General features: G+C 41.2%; 1 protein-coding gene and 1 pseudogene across 1 annotated transcript in view; both read right to left on the bottom strand.

The window, feature by feature from the left end:
- Positions 1-25078, bottom strand: part of RHOJ (ras homolog family member J) — a 76391-nt gene that overhangs the window by 23341 nt on the left and 27972 nt on the right. The window contains exon 2 of the mRNA XM_016141795.2: positions 786-844. Coding sequence (XP_015997281.2) covers positions 786-844 — 59 coding nt within the window. The remainder of the gene's footprint in view (positions 1-785; positions 845-25078) is intronic.
- On the bottom strand, positions 5577-5695 carry LOC118600882 (annotated as a pseudogene).

The raw sequence follows: 25078 nt of genomic DNA, 5'->3' as shown, positions 1-25078 counted from the left end.
CTCTAACAAAAGAATTGGGCTACAGCTATCAATTGCTTAAACCTCTTCCCCTCTAACCCATGAACTTGTAACATTAGAAACTTTTCGTAATGGAGCATGTAGTGTGAGGAAGGGAAGATAAAGTGGTATTTTCACCCAAGTAGAGCATGTGCTAATTGATTAAGTGTTGAGAGTTCTAGTTCATTGCCTCACATTACTGGTTGGCTATGTTTTCCAAGTCGAAGAAACATATCTGACAGAGTGAACATATTTCAAGAATCTTAGAGAATTTAGAGTCAACTCCTAGTTATTCAAAGGTTGATCCTCATTTTTAGAAAACATTTAGTCTTGGCTTTTCTTCCTTCCAACACTTACTCCATCTTCTTCCAACCACACCAGTTCCCCATCCCCTATCTCTTTTTGGACCTTTCTCAGCTCATTAGGCAATTCAAAAAAGGTTGGGCAAATAACGTAACAGGGAAAAAATAATGGGTGAAATTCGAATTTACGAAATTGACTCAGTAATCCTAGATCTGGAAATGATAGAGTAGAAAAATATTGAAAGTCTTGGTCAAATATATTATTTTGGTTATTGTTAGTCATTAATCAATCAATCAATCAATCATTATTTGCCTATCAACACATTGAATCATGTAATCAGTTTTTTGTAATTACAAATATTTTTACGATCTTAAGAATGTCCTTTTGGTTGTCAAATGTGCAAATTTGCCCCAAATGATTAGAAGAGGTAATATCTATTGAATGAATCAAGATAATAAAAATAAATCAAGGTAATAAAAATATACCTGTCCTGCGGTGTCATACAGTCCGAGCAAGTGTTGCTTGCCTCCCACCGTCACGGTAACTAGGAAAGAAAAGGAGAGGAGAGTCCATAAATACAAGCTCCAACATCTCCCTGGGCAGCAAGGATAAGCATCTGCCTCATCCATGTATATTCTAAACCAAGCTGACAGCATGATTTCCAAATGAAAGGCAACCCTGGGCTGCAGTGAGAGTGGATGGGCTGAGCCAAGTCCAAATTTCTCAAATGAGGTGAATAGTATTGGTGCCACTAAAGGCCCTCTGTAGGCTGCTCATTGATCCTTATTAGGCTTTAGAATATCAAGCTCCTGAAGGAAAAGATTGCTGGACCCTTTCTTGGTTAGGTTATTTTCTTCCTTTGTTTGAGCCACCTTTCAGGTGCAGAATTGTGCAAGCAATTTCCCTGTTAGAAATCTGTTTTTAATCTGTCCTTGAAATGTAAATAAAACCCTGAAAACAAAGAATATTAACCCACTTGCATATTTTGTAATCTATGAGGCAAAGCTAATAATGAAACAAGTCAGACAATGTTTATTTTTAAAAGTTTTTCTTTTTCGAATATTCCTGTGCTTTTGCTCAATTGATTCATTACAGTTTTCAAACTTAGTTGCAGGAGAACATGTACAGGTTTGGTTTCACATACCTCAAGGATATATACAGCATGGAAAGTGGAGAATTTGATGTACCCAGCAGGCTTACTGCTTTGCCAAGCAATTGTGTCTGAAAGTGAGAAGTAAAAGAAGGATACCGACTACTCTGTACATGTCTGGAAATGAAATCTCTACTTGAAACTAAACTGAGATTGAACAGATTGAACGCAAGAGTAAGACAATTCTCTTGGTGAGTGGAAAGAGCGAATTTAAATTCCTCCCAAAATTTAATCTCTTTTTGGATAAAGGAAGTAAAACATGAAGAAGAATGTGTTTTTAGTAGTTGATTAAAAAATGTGCAAGTGCAAATGTAAAGCTCATTTTTGATTCCTCCTACCACTAGCTGTTAAGGAATTAAAAGATAAACTGAATAGCAACCTTTTATGACCATATCTCCAACATACGTCAGCCAAATTCTCTAGTCCGCTGCTCAGAGTTGCTGATTCGAAAATGATTTTACTTTTGTTTTCAGGTTCATGGGCTACATGTATGCAAAGTGCTTCTTAATGGCTCATTCTATGAAAAGCACTTGTTTAAAAGCACAGCTTCCCCAGACACTTAGAACATAATTTCTGTCTACTCAGATCAACATGAATTCAGCTTGATAACGTAGCTACGGCTACTCAGATGAGCTTTTAAATGTGTATTTTCAAGTGGGGAACCCGACTCCATCCAACCCTGGCAACAACACTGACAGAAGAGGGACATTTAAACGTTTTTATTCCTTTCCAACATCAGGCTAGCCACGGAAATGAAGGTGAGACCGTGTGGCCCAGAGCTCTTTGTCCTATTGTTTTCCTCTTCCTGTATGCTTCTGCTCGAGTCTAATCAGATGTTCCTGAAATCTGTCTAAATGGTTTCCTTTGTGACCAATTCACTACCTAATCACTGATCAGAAATGAAGGGAATCAATTCAGCCATTATATATAGAATTTCCTGCCTCTAGCGATCAACATGAATTCAGCTTGATAACATAGCTACAGCTACTCAGATGAGCTTTTAAATGTGTATTTTTAAGTGGGGAACCCGACTCCATCCAACTCTGGCAACCCAGTACATGCAGGTTAGGGGCAGCTGTTCCGGAGACTCTGTTGCATGGTGCCATGACCTACAGGCCCAGGGCCACTATGGAGTGAGCGCTAGAAGCTTAGTCATCCTCACGTCTCCACTAGGCAATGCAAATGTTTCTAAGAAATGGATCTGACCTTTGTCACTGGAGCCCTGAAACTACTGTTTGAGTTTTGTCAGAGAACAACCATTCCCTCCGGCCTGCTCGTCCTCAGGCCTCACCCTTTTCTTCCTTGGCAGCTTTGACTACAGAGAACTGTACCAGGCCTGAGGCAAGTGCCAGCCCAGGAAGGGTGGGCTGTGGGCTGAGTCTGGGCACAGCCTTCCCTTCCCTTCGGCCTTGCGTTCCTCCAGGGTTTACTGGCTTCCCGGACTGCTCAGTCCTGGGAGCAGAAAGACCAGACGCACTTTCAATCTTGTCGTAGGGTGTGGAGAGGATGGGTTTATTAGCAAAGCCTAAGCACTACACAGCGTAGTAAACGCTACGCCTGCGCGCCGTGGAGGGGTGTGGCGGGGGTATCACTGTGCGTGCGCGTACGTGCGTGTGGGTGCCGGTGGGGCCTGGGAACACGCAGCGGGGTCCTACTGTGTCTGCGCACACGCACGGCTGGGTCGCGGTTAGAGAAGGCTTACAGGAGGACGTGTCTGAGCTGAGTCCCGACGATGGACAAAAGTTACCCAAGGTGCATTGGCAGGTGGGACAAAGGTGGTTCACAAACTACCTAGGGTGCACTGGGGGCAGGACAAGGGTGGTTCATGAGCTGCCAGGGGTGCATGGGGAGATGGGGCAGAAGAGCTGGACATTCAGGGTTAGGCTGCCCTAAACCACTAATTTGGACTTTATTCTGAAGGCTTTTTTAAGCTGTGAAAGTCCTGAATTCTCTCTACCCCCCCCCCCCCCCCCCCGAAGAGAAGTGAAAGAGGAAGAACTAAAATAATTTCCTTGGTTTAAGGCAAAATGGCAGGCAGAAGTATGACACTGTCAGGGTGGAAGCCACATCGGTTCTCAGTTTGGCTGTGTAGTGGTAGTCTACTCTGTGTTTGGCCAGCCATGCTGGAGGGATTGGAAAGGAAGGAGGCAGAGCTTGCGCCCCTATCTCTGGAAATCACTTTTATTCCCTCTTCTCTGTCTTTTTTATTTTCCTGTTTTATCGGAAGGATAAGATAAGTGGATCACATTGTTGATGATAGAGAATCTCTAGGGACAGTTAGAGACAGATCCAAGCATTAATCACAGATTGTGGGTTGTACAAATGGCTTTGTGAGTCCTTATCTTGGGCTAGCAGCGGATGCCTTATTGCTTGCCAACAGGCTGCAATGTCCTGGGAGACCTCTCAGTTTGGAAATGAATCAGTCACAATAGCGCAGAAGGCAGGTATGCTCTAACATGCTAATAGTAAATGTAGCAAGGTTGATAGAGCTGGATCTTTTAAGTCAGGTGGTTCCACGCTCCAGTCCTGTCTTTGCTAGTCACTATCTGAGTCACCTTGGGAAAGTCACCTAATATCTCTGAGTACCTCTTTCCTTATTTGTTAAAAATGGTGATAACATTACCTACCGAAGTGAGTACTTGTGAGGAGAAAATTAAATAAGAAAATGCCTGGCACATAGCCTGGCCCGTAGTAGGTGCTGGACAATCGTTACTTTCCCTCCTTCAAGAAATGCTTGTTGAACCTTGTCTAGGGACAGGCCCGTTCTCTCTTGCTCTCCACTGTATACCTAGTGCACATTGACTGGCACATCAGGGATCTTAATATTTGTGAATTACTCATCACTTTCTACCCTAAATGATAGCTATTTAGGTCTGTGTTTTTTTTATCTCCCACTGGACAGGAAGACCCTTGAGGAAAGAATCTCCATACCCCACGTCCTGCACAGTTCCTGGCAAACACAGTAGATGCTGACTACATAGTATAGAAATGGGACACCAGGGACAATTCAGGCAGAAGAAAGTTCTTCAAAATGTGCAAAGCTGCAGCTTGAAGCTCCCTCGTAAGACACTAACTGCTGGGAAGTGCCTGTAGCCAGCAAATCTGCTTGATAGACAGTGGTCAGGCTGAAATCCCAGATCACCTTCTATTCTTAGAGCTATTAGGGTTTTTTTTCTGGGTTGAGATAGGTTTTAAAGAGAGTGGGTCAAATGACCTGCTAATGGTTCAGATGGTTCTCTCAGTAAAGTGTGAAAAGTGTCAGTGACCTGTTAAGAATGTAAAATGAAGGCCTTCTTCTCCAAATCCATTAAACCTGCTTCCCTGTGTTTCTTCTTTGCGTAGATTGAAGTGGTTAATTTTGTGAGTTGGAGTGAGGTGCTAGTGAGATCTAAGTAGTGGGCTCGATTTCTTAAAGGTCGGTTTCACCTAGAGAGAAAATGTCCCAGGCAGGACCTGAGTTTACTCCCTGCATCATTTCTGTCACCTCACAAAGCTGTGTCTCCTCAATTATTAACCCTTGGGGAAAGTGTTAAACACTGCTTCAGCATGATGCTCTTTGCTTTATAGCCAAGTTTCAGATAATTTTTCTTTATGCCTGAATTCAGGTCCACACTTTGCTACTCATTTGGTGAGATGTTGGATAACGGTCTATCCCTCTCACCTGAAAAATGAACACATTGTGTTTACCCAAAAGGGTCATAAAAATTCTTTATGAGCTTTTCAGAAGTTGAGGGTAATCATCATAGCAGTTTATCTATGTCTAGGAGACTACAAGAAATGAAGGGTTTAAATCAAAATTCACAATTCTGACCCTCATCATGCTTGCTGACTGGGTATTTTCAGCAGCATATACTGACCTTTTCCCTCTCTGAACTGACTCTTATTCCCTGCTCTTCTTTCTGAAAAATCTTGTCTGGGACAGTGACTCACCTAGCTCCAGTGCTCACTTTCGGGGCTGCTCGTGTGTGCTTGTGACGTAGTTTAAACTTTGCAAATGTGCGTGTGTGTGTGTGTGTGTGTGTGTATGTGTATATTTTAGGTGAGGCAACCCTTGGTTGACCTCACAGATTGCAAGGAACTTGTCAGCTTACAATCCTTTTTTTTTTTTTTTTTTTTAAAGTTTTTACACCTATAGCACCTGGTCTTCCTAGGTGGTCTCCCATCCAAGCACTAACCAGGCCCGACCCTGCTTAGCTTCCGGGATCAGATGGGATCGGGCTTGTTCAGGGTGGCATGGCCGTAGATGCACATATGTTTTATAAGGAACCAACTCAGAAGCATCTGGGATAAGATTCCCCTAAAATTAAAAAAAGTTAAAAAACAGTATGAAACTACAAGTAAACAATACATTTTCATAAATATCAATGATGGTGAATTCCTTCCTGGTGAGGTTCCATCCTTCTAATATACATGGCTCTTTTAGTGTGGTATGAAATCCTTCTCATTCATCTACATGGCTCACCTCAGCCTGCTTGTTACACTTCTTTGCAAAGAATGCTTCTTGCTTCTTGAGCAGTAGTCTCTGTGTGTGTGGGTGTTTGTGTGTGTGAGAGAGAGAGAGAGAGAAAGAAAGGGGGGGGTGAGAGAGGGAGAGAAAGAGAGAGAAATTGAGAGAGAGATTGAGAAAGAGAAAGAAAAAGTTGCTTGGGAAAGTCTGTTATTTGATGTACCGGCATGAGATCCTGTTTCTGTAGAATAATGACTGAGGAGAAAACCAAATAGGCTTCCTGAAAATGTTAGGACTCTGAGTTGAGGACTTCCTTTTGTGAGGTCTATATAGTTGTCCTACAGTAACAGGAGTCCATTTGAACAGGTTAATGTATCTGCTGTGCATCTTCCATTGCTGGTCCTTTCTCTTTCATTCTTTAGGTATGCCTATTGTGATAGGAGACTTGGTTTGTAGTTATTCCAAGTTGTAACTGCCCCAAATTTTAAGGCAGAAGAACTTAGAGCCCTTGACTCACTGTGAAAGAACTCTGGGACCTTGAGCAAACCACAGCTTCCCTGTCTCATTTTTTTTTTTTTTTTTTTTTTTACTGGCAAAGGAGATTATGAATATGAAAATTTTGTACACCAAAGCTTACACAAACGTAAGGTGGCATCACTGAGCAAATGGCTTTTAAAATAATATTTTAGGCAGCAGAGCTTGCTGGAATGAAGTTGTACTGCTTCTGGGTGTTGGGTGGCAGGAAAGGCCTTCCCTTGTCAGTACTTGTTTGCTGATGGAAGAGGAGGGTTGGGGAGAACTCTTGGAACTGACTGGGGATGGGGCCAAATCAAAGACAGACCCATGATTTCGTGACATCCACATCCTAGAATTTCAGAGTCTTGCTTGGTCTCACCCATCCTTCCCCAACATTTGTTTAGTCTCCACATCCTGCCAGTTTTACCAGCTAAGTTCCTCTGGAATCTGATCCCTCTTTACCATCCTTGTAGCCATCTCAGTGCAGCCCCTCACCCCCAACCTTGTCTATTGCAAAAGGCTCCTCCTAATCCACATCCATCCTCCAGGCTCCATCTTCTGTGATGCCTTTTCCTTACTGCAACCAGTTCACGCAGCTGTGTCTCCAGCCATCTCCAAGATAAATTTCAGATACCTTCCAGGAATGTACAAGGTCCTTGTAATCTGGCCTCTGGTTTACCTTTCACATCTTCTATTTTTTACCCTCCTACAATCCAAACTTCTTGCAATCTATTGTACTTATAATGCTTTTGCTTAAGCTGTTCCATCTGGAATTCTGGAAAAGAAATTCCAGAATGCTTTCCCCATACCTGTCATCCTGGAAAACTCACATAACCTGGAAAACTCACTTCCATTACTCCTCCTTGATGGCCGCCAAATACCTTCAGCTTCTCTTCCATGCTTACTTGCCCACTGGGCCATAAACTGCTGTGTGTTATTTATTCTCATGTCCTAACAGCTAGCATAGGCCTGGCATATAGCTCCATAAATATTGGTTGAGTGACTGAAAAGTGCATTAAACTCCCAACCAAACTGGAGGTTTTCTCTGAGCCATCCGTTTTCTCTAGATGAATCTTTGGCATATCCTGAAGGGTCACCATGAACTTTTCTGAACACTAAGTGGCAGGATGGGGTCCTGAGCAGTGACAACTTACGCTAGAGCTGTCCTTCTTGTTGTGGGGGATGCCATGGAAACCTGGCTCCCCTGGGTGGGGTCTGTGCTTAGGGCACTCTTCCCCTTTTCTAGGCAACTTTCACCAGCTATAGGGTTCCTAAACTCCAGGCTGGTGGGGCAGGGCCACTGCCAAGGTGTCCCAAGGTTCATGTGGCTGTGTAAGTTATAGTAGCTAGGCAACCTGGCATTACTCCTAGAGTGCAGGGGAGCTGTCTTTTAATTAAGATTTTGGGAAGAAGTGACTGAATTACAAGTGAAGCCTGCACATGGAGACTTGTGTTCGGCAAACCAGAGCATACATTTTTGCAGATCCCCTGTGTAAAGAAAAAATGCTTACTCTTTAGTTATATTTATACATCACTAGAAACTCACAATAATCAAGCCCTGATTGAGGTACGGTAGAATAAATACCTAATTTAGAGGCAGAAACTTTGAATTTTAGCCTTGACTTTGACTTGGTGATCTAAATGTTTCATGGTAGCCACCAGGGGGAGCTAGTTAAAAACACAGGTTCCCTTTACCCACCCTTAAGATTCTGAGGAAATACATCTGGGGTGGGGCCCAGAAGTCTACATTTTTACAAAGCTCCCCAGGGGAGTGATTCATATTGGAAACTCAGTTTCCTCATCTTTTATTACAAGAATATAATATTTCGATTACTCTAGAGTATCCCATCCACTTAAGACAGGTTTTGTGAATAGCAGATGAAGTAATGTCAAGGAAAATAAATTTATAAAATGCTACACAGATGTTTGCTTTCCTGTCATATCTGACACACGAAGCTGGAACAAGGCAGTCTGTAACAGCGCTCTCCCCTCCTTGTCTGGAAATAGTCACTAAGGATATTCAAACACCTAGGTGATGATAAAAGTGGAATAGTGTGTTCCTGTTAAGAGTTTTCAAAGAATTATTAGGCTCATAAAAATTCTATCAGGTACCAGCTATAACTAGTTAGAAAATATGATGGAAATATCTTCACAACAACAACAAACACTATAATGTGTCTAGTAATCTGCAAGACTTTTATGAAAAGAAGCACAGGAAGCACTTTGCCAAGATACATAAAAGAAGACAGATGGGAAACAGCTCATGATCTTGGGTGGGAAGCTCTGATTGTAAAGATGTTATACCGCCACAATTTAATAAGTTTAAAGTAATTCCAGGAGGAGTTTTGAGTTGGAAACATGACGGAGTGCGTATCTTTGACACGTAAGGGTGCTTTCTAAGCAATAAGAATAATAATGCAAAAGAAAATAAAGAATATAGGCAATTTGTAAATAAAGGGCCATTGAATATTGGAGTACAAAAATGCAAATTAGACAAGATGCAATCTTTGACCTATCAAATTGACAAAGGTAATGATGCCCAGAGTTGGTGAATACGTGATGATATGGCACCCAATGCAGCAGGACATGTCAATTGGCTCAAGTTTCCTGGCAAGCCATTGGGCAGTATAGATCAGAAGCCTAAACATGGGTCTACTTCTAACTCAGCAATCGTACTTCTGCAGTGTGTTCCCAGGAGTAGTTATGCATGGGTACACCACTATATACATAGAAGACTGTTCATCACCAAAGTGTTTATAATAGAAGACAGTTGGAAACAACCTGCATGGTCAGTCGTTGAGGATTGGTCCTCATCAGTTACGGAGCAACCTGACAATGTAACTTTTTAAAGGATATTGAGGAATGTGGTAAAATATTGAGGGTATAATGCTAGATGGTAGGAGATAAAATTCTACATTGCAGATGTAAAAATTTTTATAGAAAACACTTAATTTTTTTCCCATAATTTGTTACCATGTAAATGGGGGAAACAAAAGATATTTGGGTACTCAACAATTGCGGTTATGTTGCTATTATTACTGTTACATACTGATTGGATTAAATGTCATCTGAGTTGTCTCCTGTCACTTAAATTCTACCATTTCTTCTTGGTCACTCTGATTTTTGTCTTAGGCTTGCCTAGATTTGTTTTAAGCTGTAGGACTAAGCTTATACTTTAATGAGTAGGAGCATGTGATGAATAGATCTGCAGTGGAAGTTTATAAATTGTGTATTGCAGAACAGCTGATCTTTTTCAGAGAATTATGATGAACCACTAATGCTTTACCTACACTTGCTTTTTGAAGGCACCAAGAAAATATTATGCATTTGAAGATGCTGGAATCTGCCAACACCTATTCATTGTAAACCAAAAGAAGTATATGAGCTGTAAAGACAACAGCAGTAAATTGGTTCTAAACACAGCCTTTTATTAACAATGTCTAGGCTTGGTGAAATAAACTAGCTAGGTGACTATTTAGAGGGTGTGTTTCTGCTACCAGTAATTCTTTTCCAAAGCAGTACAAGATAACTTGGAAAACATTAAGTGATTTTTCCGTTTTCTACTTTTGTCTGTGGTGGTTGTCCCAGATTATGTTTACTCTTCTGCCTCATTGTTATTCAGGATCCTAGAATTTTATGTATTTGTGGGGTTTTCCCTCTATTTATCTTAGTCTAATATCCCTAACCAGGATAGGGGTTCTTTTCAGGTAACAACTTTTTTTTTTTTTTAACTTCATAACAACTGTCAAGAAACATTAATATTTGCTGGTTAATTAATGATTAAAAGAAGATGTATGTATGACAATTTGAGATAAAACAGTTCTTGAATCATTTCTTAAATGAATGAATGGAAGCTTATCTTGTAACTTTATTAAGAATTTTCTCCGAATTTTTATAAGGTAATATCTACCAATTTTATGTTCTTGTCCACATAATTTTTCCCCAATTGTTTTTCACTACAACATCTAAGTATAAAGGTATAATTGTGAGGATGCTTATCAGCAATGTGAAGTTCATGGCTAGCCAGTCCTATTAAGGAGAGCCAGTAAAGGGATGCACCAAGTTTTCGTTATCATCAGAACCTGTGGTTTGTATTGCCTCTCAAAACAAGAAAGAAGCCTCATGCAGCGCTTGGCCTCTGGGGTCAACGGTGTCAATGAATTAGTAATCTGAGGCTTTGAATTCTTATTGCTGGCTTTGCTGATGCTTTTCCGTCATATTTTATACGAGGCACATTTAATCTAGTTGAGTTTCTGTGTATTTTCAAAGCTTTAAAAAGTATAACAAATAAGCAGGGAACCATGTGGTACGGTCTCAATAAGGACACAAAACACTAACAACCCAAAGTCTTTAATAGACCATTTTGGCTTTTAAGTGAAAGATGAAGACACCAAAGGAGTATTTAAATCATAAACCATAGCACTACTTCTTAAAATCATCTTCTCAATATTTTTTATACCCTCTTCCAGCCTTGAGGCTTTGTCCCTATTGTCCATTCTTGACCAGCCCACCTTCTATAAATATTTCAGTCTCCTTTCTGCCAGCACAAGAATGCCCAGAGCTTTACTGGCCCCTCCTGTGGGCTTTGGAAGAGAGAAGCTGAATAGCCAAAGGTGCTTTCTTTCCTGGGGTGGGGGCGGGGGGGGGGGAGTAGGGGGGCGGGGATACAGAAAGAGGGAAAGAGTATAAACACTTGTAATTTAATAACCTTTCTTGTGTCCCGACACACGTATAATACAGGTACTTATTTGACAGCTCAAGGGGTTGTTTGCCAAATTGTTAGGATAGTAGCATCATGTCTTTCTCTTGGAACCTAGAGATGTTCAGTAGTTTAAATTACCACATTGTCAAGTACACCTCTGGTAGTTGGAACTGCAATCCCTGCTAGATCAGAAGGTTAAAGGCTGAGGGTACAAAGGGGAATAAGAGATAATTCGATGGCCCTGCTGAGTCACCACTAGTTGGTCAGAAGCAAAATGAGATTGAACTAGTGGAAGGCATGAGGACATGAGATCGGGACTGCATGTGTGGAGGCGGTGAAATCGTCTTCACTAAACCAGCACCATCCTGGCGAAGTTAGGCATTCGGGACCTGGCATGGCAGTGGAGCTGTGGAGGAGGGGTATTCAGAGGCTTTGTCAGTAGTTACAGAGAAATTACAATATCAAAGAGGAGAAAAAGAGGTCAAATTTGCTGGAGACAAAGATTGGTGGGAGGAATGAGGAAGAAGTTGGAGAGGAAAGAAAGGGGACTTGGGGAGGGGGTGGCTTACTCTAATTGGAACCAATCTTTGGTACCCCAGTGTGGGCTCCATTCCAGGGCAGATTCCAGGAGCTGGTTCAGTTGAGATAGGCTCTTCGGGTCTAGCTCAGAGCTTCCATGGCATCTCCAGGGCTGTCCTAACCTGGCCTTGTTGCCCAGATTGCACTGTCTGTGGTCTCTCTCTATTTCTCTCAATCTTGACCTGTGACCCTTCAACTGGGATAACCCAAATCTGTTCTAAAGGATTATTAAGCTCTAGATTCGAGTCGGCTGTGGCAGAAAGGGCGTTCGGGCCTGGGCTTGGCTCTTAAGTGAATAGCTGTCGGTGGTGCCTGGAATGGGGTGGAGGGAAGGCCGGTAAAGAGACTCTTGTCACTCTGTCCGGCCTGTTCTTTTCTGCATGAAATTATATGCTGCTGAGCCCTGTCCTCTATGAGCGCACTGGTGAAGGGAAAAGGGCGGACCAAGGATGTTGCCGAGGACAACACTGTTGGCACAGTCGGGAAGGCTGCGCCGACATGTCTGTTACCTTTCCTGCAGCTCTGGTGATCCACCTTGTAGCTCTTGTGCTTCTCCCTCCCCTCTCGTCATGAATTTCTAAGGGCGATTATGGGTAATTTTATATGTCAACTTGACTAGGCCATGGGATGTCTAGATATTTGGTCAAACATTTTGGGTGTCTCTGTGAGGGCGTTTTTGGATGAGATCAGCATTTTAATTAGTAAAGCAGATGGCCCTCCATAATGTGGGTGGGCCTCATCCTATTAGTTGAGGGCCTGCGTAGAATAAAAATCCTGACTCTCCCCTAAGTAGTAGAGAATTCTCCAACAGAAAGTTTTGAACTCCATTTGTATCATCAGCTTTCCTGTGTCTGGAATCTTCTTCTTCTTTTTTTTATAATTAAGTTTATTGGGGTAGCATTGTCAATACAATCATATAATTTTCAGTTTTACATTATCATTTGACATCTGTATATTCTGTTGTGTGTTCATCACCCAAAGTCCAATTTTCTTCAGCTACCATATATTTGATCCCCTTTACCCACTTCACCTACCCCATCATCGCCTATATTTGACCCCCTTTATCTCATCTACTCCCCCACCCCACTAGTAACCACTATTGCATTGTGTCTGGAGTCTTCTGACCCACACTGCAGATTTGGACCTCCCAGTTTCCATAAACATGTGAGCCAATTCCTTATAATAAAAATCTCTACGTACATTCACATCCTATTGGTTTTGTTTTTCTGGAGAATCCTGACTAATATAAGAGCTTTATGATGTATAAGCTCTTAGCTATAGGGATTTAACAAACGGGTAATAAGTAAAAGGATATTTCTAGTCACAGAGTTTATTAGGTGTACATCGCGGTAGGTAAGGGACACAGGCATGAGGTATAGAAGCATGAGGTTAATGAATAAAGGATTTGCCAATGCTTTGCTCACCAATGACACAGACCAGTCTATTGATGGTGGAAGAGATACCGTGGTCAAAGTCAAGGCAAGAGCCATGTGGCTCCAACATAGAGATAGAAAAGATAGCACGTGGAGCAGTGTCCCTTCAGTTGAGTATGAGACGGGAGAGAGCAGGGCTGGAGCTGTCTCATCCCCTACTGTCATTTGAAAGCACATTTCAATCACAAGGATGGTGGGTAAGGGTGGGGAGGTGGGGTTGGGTGGTGATGGCGGTTCATGTTAAAGTGGATGGGGCTTGAAACTCTACATTTCTAATAAGCTTCTAGGTGGTGCCCTTGCTTCTGGTCTGCAGGCCACGCTTAAGAGACAAGGTTCTCATCCTTTCTTTAAATGTGGCTTCTTTGAGTCCCTCAGGTGGTTGACAGACATATATGAAAGGGAGGTATATTCCACTAAAGAAATGCAGAAAGGACCAGGGTCTGGACAGCAGCAGGGATGTTCACTCTCACCTATCCACTCACTGGTCTTCGGAAATTCAGGAGGTGGGGGTATAATCACATTATAAGGCCTCCAAAGAGCTGAAAGCATCTGCTCTCAGGGGAGCCTCCAGAGGGGGCTGCCAGTTTCCTCAGTGGGGATTTGAGGCCTGGAAGGGACTGCGGCCAAAAAAGAGGACTGTATTAAACATGAAATTATAAACAAGTAATCTCCAAGCTTGGAAAATGTTGTCTCACTCCCCTGGGTCATCACTGAGGGGAAATTGACCTCAGCATGTGAGAGCCTGGGTAAAGGGAGGGAAGCAAGCAATTTGGGCCAGGAGACCATAAAAAGGGCTGGTTTTCTCAGTTATTTATTTCAGTATTTTTGTAGATTATACCCAACAACTTGGAGCATAAGAACAACTAATGGGCATTATCATATGGGGATTTCTGAGTATCTCTCTGAAGTTCTGGAATTTACAAAAGTGTGCTTCTGGGCTTTAGGAAGTACTGACTATTGCTGTCTGTCCTCCATGACGGCCTGCAGACGTGGCTTTAGGAGCTGCTGGTGAAGTCAGATTAGTTTACCTCCTTTGGACGTGCTTCCCTCGCCCTCATTTCTCCCCTCTCGCACAGTAATTGTTATCCTCCTTTCCCCTTCTCTCTATCCCCTTTGCTTTTCTCCACACACCGAGGTTCTATAAATGATTAATAACTGATTAGAGTGTGAACTACTTATACAAAGACAAACTTCTAGGGCCCAGCATAGTAACTTGAAGTAATGGGCATTCAATAAATGAGTATTTGTTGAATGAACGGATAGCTTATAATGTTCATTCCCTACTCCATGGAGAGTTTACATTTTAAAGAGGATCATGCCAAACTGATAAACTCTAACTGGGATCTCAGGAGCATCTGGTAGGCCGGCGTAGCCTGAGTTCCGGGAGACTTGCAGCTTTCCTAGCATTCAGGAAATCAGAGCAGGAGATCTTGGTGATACTTTCTGGCGTGGGTGCCAGGAGACACAATTGTCAAATTGAAAGCGATCAGTTCCAGAAAACAAGGAAAACTATTGAGCCCATGACTTGGGCACACTCCAAAATAGACAGTGATGGAGTATTTGTCTAGTTCCCAGCACTGACAGTGGAGGCAACCCTGATCCAGTCTTGAATAACAATAAAGCAGACATCGAGGGACTTGGGGGAGCTGACCAAGCCCTTGGCCCTAACCTCTGCCACTGACTGGTTCCATCAGCATTCCAATCACCGTGCTGCCTGGGAGGATGGTGGGAAATGGTGCTGGAGCTGCTGATCTGCTTCCAAATCTGACTTCTTAGCCAAGCAGCAGAGAGAAAAATACCACTAATTATGTTTCAGGTATTTTTTAAAAATAGAATAAATGAACTAACTAACCTCTTCAGACTAATTTAGTTTTTTGTTGTTGTTTCTTTTTAGTTATCACATTGGCTAACCAACCCTTCGACGATCAGCAAAAAGTTTTCTTTTTTAAACTTTGGTCGGAGGATCATGTCTTCTGGCTCTCCATGAGGTATGGCATTTGTAATTCATTGTTTTTGCTACATGAGCCCAGGAGGAGTGAGAAGGGACTGGCCTTACAAAGTAAGTGCTGACCCCCACTGAAAATATAAATGGCTGGAGGAAAGGAGAGGTAGGTGAGAAGGGAGTAGTGGCCTAATCCAGTGAAAGAAAATACTAAACAGATGGTTTAAAATATCTAACACCTGCGTGCTTTTGAAGTGCAGTTGACCCTTGAACAACGCAGGACTAGGGACACTGACCCTCGCCAAGGCAAAAATCTGCGTATGACTTGACTCTGCAGTTGACCCTTCACATTTAGTATTCAACCAACTGTGGATAGAAAACAGTGTTTTTGTTCTGCAGTTGGGAATCTGAGCTTGGGAATGTGAAGATACTGTTTTCCATCTGTGGTTGGTTGAATTTGAGGATGCAAAACCTGTGGATGTAAAGGGCCAACTGTATTCATTGGAAAAAATCTGCATGTAAGTGGACCCGTGCAATTCAAACCATTTTGTTCAAGAGACAACTGTTTTCAGGTGCATTTTCTTTTAGATGATGAGGAAATTAGGAATTGGCAGTTGTAGGCAAATAATGGCTGGTTGCTCATGATTAATAATGAAGTATCTATTGACTGTCCCTTTGTATGACACTACCCTGGTTTCTGAAGAGCTTTCGCCTTGAGAAGTATACCTTTTGGTCAAGAGTAAGGAAAAATAAGAGGAATAAACGGTATATAGTAAAAAAAATCCAGAGCCAGCAGCAGAGCTAGAAAAACTGTCTAAAAATTCAGCCAAATTCTTCAATAGTTTTGGGGAATTTCCTAATTTCTGTCGAATATTACCTCATCTTCCCCTTCCTGTTTTGAAGAGATGCTTCTTATCTTCATGTCCTGGTTCTGATGCCGTTATGTTTCTGGGCATGGGAGTGGGGCCATGAAGAGAAAGGAGGAAATGTTAGGAGTGTGTGTGGAATGGGCAGTGGGGGTTCGGGGGACCACAGAGAGGGTGGTGAATTCCTGGTAGGAGGAATAATAATCTAGCTTCTTTAACATAGCTGCATGCTAGAGGGCTATCGATTAGGAAGAAGTGATAGTTTTCTCAGGGTTAAAATCAGCTTTAGAAATATCCCTGGACTATTTTTCCACGGTGAAAAAGTATTTTATATCATGTCTTTGGACTGAACAGTTGGAATACATGAATTGGCTTGGATGGATGGCACCTGATACTGCCTACAGTTGATATGGCTTTAAGCACGTCCCAAATTCATACCTCGGACATCTAATTAGTTCATGTAATAATGGTAGACAGGATAATGCTCCACCCATCCAATCCACCTTCCAATTCCCAAAACCTGTGAATATGTTACCTTGTGTGGCAAAAGGGACTTTGCAGATCTGATCAAGTTGAGGATTTTGAGTTGGGGAGATGATCCTAGGTTACCTGGTGGTCCAAACGGTCGTGGAGGTTGGAGTGATGCAAAGGGGGCCATGAGCCGAGGACTGCAGGCAGCCCAGGACCTGGAAGAATCAAGGAATAGATTCCCTCCGAGAGCCTGCAGGAATGCAGCTCTGTCGACCTCTTGATTTTGGCTTCGTGAGATATATTTCTGACCTCCAGAAATATAATAAACTGTGGTAATTTGTTACAGCAGCAGTAACTTTGTTATAAAATATCTACTAGCTGAAATAAATGCTTTGAAGTCTGATATTGGGGAGATGGGACATCCTTTCTGTTGGCTTAGTGTTTCCACGTGAGGAGTGTCACTTAGTGTCGATGCTCCCCAGGGGCGTGGCGAGAGTGGAGAGTGATCTGCTTGGTAAACTGAGAGCAGTAACGGGGCGCACGTTGCTCCGCCCTCGCCGCTTTCCCTTCGGAGTCTGTCTGCCCAGAGAAGTAAAAGCTCTGCTCTCTCTCTCTTTCTCTAGTTACACAGGCCTTTGTTTTCCTTGATTTTTGTGATGGATCAGGGAGCCCGCCATTATCCATGTGCCTGAGTCCATTCTAGTCCTTTTCTTTGTGACGCTCCTTTCTTTCTCTTAAGCAGAGAAAAGAGGTGTTATTTATTGAATCCTCGGAAACACAACTCTTTGCATAGATATTCGTTCCCTTTTCGTTGAAGAACTGAGTTGTCATTATTTAACTTATTTATTATGTCTTGCTTAGTTCCAGAGAGTATTTAAGATGGCTTATAAACACATTATAGTTAAAAATGAGGAGGAGAGGGAAAATGGAGAAAGGATTGATTAGATGAAACTAGAGTGAGGTTAGAATGTGAAATACACATATCATGAGAGTCTGTTCTGGTGCTGGCAGCGGGTGAGCTTGGGGAGGGTCACAAATTTGCCTCTGAGTTTCTTATCAGTCAAAGCAAAGAGGGAAGCATAGTCGACTAATAATTTATAGAATCATTATAGAATCAAAGTCAAATGATTTATGGAATATGGTAGCAAACCATCAACTGGTTACTCAGAAGAAACATAAGTGTTCCTAGAACTGAGACTGAAAAACTCTTCTGCAGGTCCTTGGAAAGAGAACACTTACAGAGTGTAGTGACCAGGATTCTAAACACCATCTTAAGTACAGCTATGTACTTCATAAGCTATTCCTCAGTGTAAGTAAATGGTAAAATAAAAATACATGTCTTCCATTTACGCCGAGTATTTATTGAGAATCTCCTCTGGGTCAGGGCAGGGTTCAGTGCTGGGGCATTCATGGGCGAGCAAAACAGAATTGTCCATGTCTTCAGGGAGCTTATAGTCTAGAGAAGGGAGCATCTAGACTATACAAGTAATGCCATACTAGGAAGATAAAAAATAGGGTGCTGAGAGAGTAATAACATGGGGCTCACTTTAGGGTCAGGGACAACCTCTGAGTAAGTGACATGTAAGCTGTGACCTTAGCAATAAGTGAAGTGAGCAAGGTAAAGAATGTTTATGTATGTAGTGGGAGGAGATCAGGTGTGTGTGTGTGTGTGTGTGTGTGCGCGCGCGCGCGCGTGTGTAGAACATTCCAGGCAGAAGGAAGAGCACAAAGAAGCCCTGAGAGGGAAAAGAAGTGGAAATGAAAGGTCAGTGTAGGCAACACGTAGTGACTGAGGTAGGGGTGGGTTTGGGCAGAAAGTGGACTGGAGAGCTTAAGTACTTCGTAGCATAAGCAGTGGGAAGCTTTTCAAGGTATTTGAGGAAGGACATGACATGTTCCAATTTATATTTTAAGGAGCTCACTCTGGCTGCTGTGTGACAGCAGGCAAGGGAGAACTGGGAGCCTGTTGCAGTGGCCCATGGAGAAGATGGTGGCTTAGACCAGGTGGTGACATTAGAGATGTGGAAATGTGTCTGTAGCAGTGGGGGCAAAAGCAGGCACAGATAGGTGGCGTGCTGTTGATCTAGAAAACATTTCCCCCTATTTCGGAACTTGATTTAATCCTAAGTCAATTTTAACTGTTTCTTAACTGACTAGCATTTAAATTAGTTGCATGTACAAATTGGGCATTTTTTTCTAGGAGAGACACATCTTCCTCTCTAACAAGGTTCTGTTTAGAGAAACTGTCCTTAACCTTGGCCACACCCTGGACCAATGATAACAGAATCTCTAGGGCGGAGGCCTAGGCATAGACATATTTTAAAGCTCCCAAGCGATTCCATTGCGCAGCTAAGATTAAGAACCGCTGACTGAGACCATTAGATGGATGGTGAAGTATGACATGTGAGGTTAGAGTTAAATCCTACATTCAAGGTTGTAAACAAGGTGGAGAAGGAATATTTCTACTAATGTGAGGTTTGGATGGAGCCAGATATTTATAGATTTTTCTAATCAGCTCTATGGGGTGAACGAAATCACGATTAGCCGAGGGAAAAAAAACATTCTTGAAAACACGTTCAGCATCTCTTGTCAAATTTATCTGCACCTTTGAACTTTATAAATAAACGTGAATTCTTAAGCACTGAATGTATAAAAGTATGGGCTAATTGGAAGTGAAAGATTTCATCTCTAAATCACTGCCAGAGGTCAGCAGTTTTGAGCATAGGTGGTTGCTCAGTGGTAGTTTTTAACACGACAGTTGGCCTGCATCCTGTTGCTATGGGAAGATTACCAGGGCTACACATTGTTGTTAGTCCTTATGTATTAGAACTAGTTTATGCATGAACTGAGTTGGTGGGTTCCTATCATCTTGCCAATTCTTCAGAAGCTATTAGCTGTGTAATGGCAGGGAGTGTAGTGGATGTGTGTTGTTTCTTCCAGTATCAATTTCATGCCTTCCTTTGTTTCTTAAAAAGTGTCCTGAACTTCTCAACATCATTCAGTGAGCTCTGACTGAATGCAAGGGTGAGATGTGTTTATCGTAAGCCCATTATATATCCCATAGTCCTGGTCACGTTGATTGGTTGGGAGTTGGCACATGACCCAGGTCAGATTAACTGAGACCAACAAGACTCAGTTCCAGGTTCTTTATTTGACCTATAGGGGAATGGATCCTCTTTCTGGCTGGAAGTGAGTGGGATAGCTCCAGGAGATGCTGGTAGCCCTTTTGGAACTGTGAAAAGAAATCTGAGAATGGAACCAGTCCTAAGAAGGCAGAGTTGAATGGTGTTGTGTGAGTCATGTATAAAGCTTCATCTGAAGCCAGGATCACCTGTGTAACCTGCAGTGATACAGGGACTATGTCTGCCTTGTTCGCTATTGCTCCAGCATGACAATAAATATTTGTCGAGTGAATAAGTGGTAGACAGAAGAAAGAGAACAATGTTCGGAAATAGAAATCAGTATTTAGTTTTTGTAATTGCAGAAGAAAAGCCCATTACCTAAGAGGCAAAACTCCCATCATTTTTCTGACTCTGAAATCTACTTAACATAGAAAAATATGGAATTTCCTTTTGATTACTTTACAGTGACAAAGGGAGCTAAAATGGAAGAGAGCAGTAATAAATAATAAATCTGGCCGTGGGACCGATGGGAAGCAGCAAATCCTTTTTCCATAACACTAGTATCGAGAGAAATCTGACTCAGATTTAAGGCATGTAAGTCATTAAGTCCCCAAACTATTATTTCTTTAGCTTTACAAATGGTTCACATCATTTAATCACTTTTACTTTGACTTAAATTTTCAAAATTTTGTCCATATTTGAAATTTTAGAATCACTTGACAATGAAGGAATATATTACTTTTTCAATACACTAATCAAAAGATAAACATACCTACTCAACGATCCACATCACAGTTTGTCATTTAATACTTTATTGGGGTCTACAAAGACATCTTACATAAGGAATCTATGTCATTTCACACACAGCACGTGCTTGAGAAGACAGCAAAAGAAAGATCTACCAGTGACTTCTATGATGATTTTTACCCAAAGGACATATTCACATATGAGAAAGAGACAGTTCACTTTTGTAAATGAGAGAAAGAGATAGTATGCATTTGCCAATAGATGCTTATATAGTCTCTTCTCAGACAATATGCAGTGAACATTTTCATCATTTTTTCTCTATTTTTTTCTCTATTTTTCTCTCTATTTTTTTTCTTCACCTACTCACTGTAACACACTAGATTCTAGGGCTGCAGAAAGAAGGGAAGCAGAAACAATGATAAAAAGAGGGTAGAGTCTGCAAAGGGGAAAAGGTTTGATTTCCAGTTTCATGCTTTAGAAATTTAGATACATTTGGTAAGCAGGAACTGCCTTTGGAGTTGCTGCTTTACAGCTATATACTAGCTATAGAATGTATCCTTCCAAGTTCACTGCTTAAGAGACTTGTTGAGGGTCTAAGGAACCAATGTAATCCTAAGTATCTATCTACACTGAGAGAACCTCAGTGTATTATTTCAACACAGTTACACAGACTTTTGCTTAGTCTTTGATCTGGCTACTCCATTCTTCACTTCATCTAACACTGAGGGCTAAGAGCCATGTGTCTCTTGGGAGCCTCTCTGGTTATCACCACTTCTTTCTGATCCCAGCCTTGTTCTGCACTCCCTTCCAATTCTGTTTCCAGACCTGTGGCATGGAGCTGGGTAGCAACCCAGGGAATAGTTAAAAGGAATTAATGAGTCTGTTTCCACTAAGGGCCGACTCTAAGGTATTCTCTTATAAACTCGTACACAGACTGTGATCTAAATTTGTCAAACTGAATTAGCAACGTGGAATATATTCCCTGTCACCCCTCAGTGGCCAGGTTTCTAGGCTAGCCCACAATAGCACATAATAAAGCTGAATTCTTATACATGTATGTAAAAACAGTGGAAAGTTTTCTTATTCTATGCACTGTTACAGAAAAAGATTGTTAAAAATGTGTCTTGAATCTTAGTGGTGAAAGACATGCTAGATGCAAGAAATGGGAGGAGAATAGCAGGATTAATAAGAGCTAACATTCCCTGCATACTTGCCACATAGGTGTTGTGCTAAGTGCTTTACCTGAATTATCTCATTTAATTTCTCCCTTTAACAGTTAAGGAAAAAAGAGTCTCAGGTTATATGATTTTTCCAAGAACACTGTAGTAGTAAGAGTCAGAGCTGGAAGTGGAATGTAGATTGGTCCGATTTCAAAGCACAGGCTTTACCCACCATGTGGTTTTTGTAGAGATTCTGAAGAAACTTCTGGAAACTTAACCAGGCTCTTAATGTCACTGGCTTATTATTAAGCCCAATTTTCCTAAATGCTCAAGACTTTTTTGATTTTTATGTTGCATGTTTTGCTTTTAGCTTACACATGAAATGGGAGAAGAGAGACTAAAAGAAATATTTTGAAGACCAAAGTGAAAGGTGGGGGTTAGAGAGGAGTGGTGAGAAGTTAAGAACATAAGGAGGAGGGAGGAGGAGAAAGTGAGATTTTGAGAAGGTGATGAGGAACAGACATGGGTTTGGGCCCTCCCCGGGGTCCAGTCCAGTAAGGATTGGGGTAGAGGGAAGTGTGAGATGCCCCTAAACTGGGTCTTTGAAGCATCAGGAATCCTTGCACTAACTATGGAGTCTCCTTTGGGTTTGTGAAATGGTTATGAATCATCTAATACTAACATTAGCTACACAGTTAATCGATTAAATCAGGATTAGAATCCAGGTCTGCATGAATTTAAAGGCTGGGCTCTGACTATTTCCTTCTTTTGATGTCTCCGATGGTCTGAGCTGCTGTGTGTGACTGTGGATGTCTTCTGTGATATCCCTGCCAGCAGTGGTTATGGGTCTTACCAGATTTCCAGAGTTTTCAGTTTGTAAGCATTTACTCATTAAGCGATCACAGTCCCAGATTCATACATTGATTTACACTTAGGTCAGGTTTGCACAGTTTAAAAAATACATATTTTTATAAATAATCTACCATACATAATAATGTAGCCAATTGAGTCTTCTGATTTTCTTTTCAATGAAGCAAAGCAATCTTGAACTTTTTCAATTATTGAGTTTATAATGTGATGACTCAAAGATAGGGCAAAGTAATGTTGAGAAACGGTAGCATCAAAAGAGTTTAAGTTGATTCAGTACCTTAATGCATACAGAGTTTTTTACAACTAGATGGAAACACTTTGGGTTAATATTTCCATAGAAATGATTGAAATGATGAAGAAAGGTTTCATTTGTAGTTATTAAGTGACTTGATACTATGTTGTGCAGGATCAGTTTATCAATAATTGATAAATTACTCAGTTTTGTTCCTTATGTGTTAAATATACTTTTTCAGAAAGGGCAAATATAAGATTTTTTGAAGTGAGGAAATCAGGGTGAAAATAAAACTAATGAAGGAAAATTAAGCAAAGGTAAAGATGATGTTATTATACAAAAGGTGCCATCTTAGCTCCTGTATACTGACTCATGAGAGGCAGACATGAATTTGGTCCTGCATTTTCCATAGCCGATGTAAAGAAGATATTAGGCTGACTCGCAACATTTGTATTAGTGCATTTTATAGTTAAGGATGCCGATGTGCAAAGAGGGACACACAGCTAGTAAATGCTGGACATTTTGTTTAAGTCTGTGTCTGTCTGACTCCAAAGCTCATGCAGTTTTCAGTAAGCTGGACTACTTTTGTGTATACACAGATACCCATGTGTGAGTGGCCTTGGTCAGAGACAAGTATAAAGCTAAGGCTTTGCTTGCCTAAAAACTCCTTTGTTGAAAATTATTTTTTTATTTAGCTCTATTTTAGTATATGTGCTACTGAAGTGAGCATAGTTTTTTAATGTAGTTTTATGACCTTCAGGAAATTAATTGATGCATTTCAGTCTGTTTTCTTGTTTTTGAAATTGGGATCTTAATACCTTTGTGTTACCGTTGTAAGGATTAAAGAATATATAAATCACTAATATAATGCTTGAGATTTGACAGGTGTTAAAAAATGGCAGCCATTGTTAAGTTCCAAAGCTGCTCATTTATAACTGGGTACCTTACCTTGGTAAGGTGATGTCTCTAACAGTTTCACCAATAATAATAGCAATAATAGTTAAATTTTATTGCCTTCTTTTAATGTGCCAACAGCAGAGCAGTTTTTCTGAGCATGTTGTAGCTCATGTATTCCTCCTGAATAGCCTATGTCTATCATCCCCATCTTAGAGACAATGAGACTAAGGATGAGAAGTTAATAGAACCGTCTGTTTCAGAAAGGAACATTGTACATGTTCTAAGTAGAAATAGGTGCTGTTAATCAATGAATATTAGTCATAGGAGTTCATCTAGAAAATATGCTCGTTATGATACTACCCCTTTAACATCACATCAGAGACAGCTGTTTATACCACTGTGTAAATGACTGCTATTGTCTTGAAAGAATCTGCGGCTCTCACAGCCTAATTCAAAACATCACCACACTCCAGAGTAGTTACTGTTATTGTTTCCCACATCATGTTTTAAGGAGTCATGAGTTAAGCCTTCCTTGGTTGCTGGAGAGTTGTTTAATGGCAGTACTTTTCAGGGTACCTTTGCCATTTGTGGAAAACATGATGTGAGTCATTGGGTCAGATCCTTTGCTGATACAACAGAAATACCAAATTTCATGCCACCATGCTGTTCCAAAGAACAGGGGAATAGGAGGAGCTAGCTTTGGTTCTCATGGGTGGAACATTGCAATTGAGAGACCAATTAATGATGCCATCTGGGTTACCTCGAGACATGAAGGGTAGAAATACTTTCTGTTCCTTGGCTTTTAGAAGGACTCGTTCAGATTGGAAGTGGGAAGAGACCGAAGGTATATTTTATCACCTTTTGTCCTTGGAAGTGTTTCTTCAATTTGCTTTTAGTTTAAATTACAATAAAATTACAAGAAGATACGAGTACTATAGTTTTCTATTTGGCCACCCTATCATTTTGAATATTTCTGTGCCCACAGTATACATCCCATGGCCCCTGGAATCTGGTCAGTTCCTTGTGTTTGGTACAATGTGGATGACACGGCGTATGCCCTTAATTGGTCTGAACTATAAAACTCAATAGAAAATGAAGCTTTATTTTTGAATTATTTTTCAGAGTTTTTCATTTATATAAAAATAATGCGTGTAGCAAATAATTGCAGCCACTTCATTTTGTATCTCTGAGTTAGCTCCCTTGTATAACTAACCGTATAACATAACTGTTTGCATGAGTTTGTTGACAATTGTATTTAGTTTGGATAAGAGCTTATGGATTTTTCTCACAGAACGGGAGTGGGGACTGGCCTGTTTAAAGAGAACTATGGCAAAAAAGCTTAGGTGATTGCCAATGTGTTCCTTTCCATCAGGGCCAGGCTTCTCAAACTGGGTGTAAGTAACAAGGCACAGAGAGAAGAGGGGTACTTCTTTCTGTAGGGTCAACACCCAATGAAACAAGCAACACTTAATTTTCACCTTAAAGCAAAGAAGGATATATTATGGCTAGAATGCCAAATTCATAAGGGCATTAGAGAAAAAACGGAACTTCAGAGAAATTTTTTACTTGTCATTGCTCGATATACTCCCCTATATTACATCTCCACCTTCACCCTACTGTTTCCAAGTTGCTCACTTCAACTTT

This window comes from Rousettus aegyptiacus, unplaced genomic scaffold, assembly GCF_014176215.1.
Source record: "Rousettus aegyptiacus isolate mRouAeg1 unplaced genomic scaffold, mRouAeg1.p scaffold_m13_p_3, whole genome shotgun sequence".
Lineage (NCBI taxonomy): Eukaryota > Metazoa > Chordata > Mammalia > Chiroptera > Pteropodidae > Rousettus > Rousettus aegyptiacus.
Note: the sequence above shows the minus strand (reverse complement) of the source record. Positions and strands in the feature narration are given on the sequence as shown.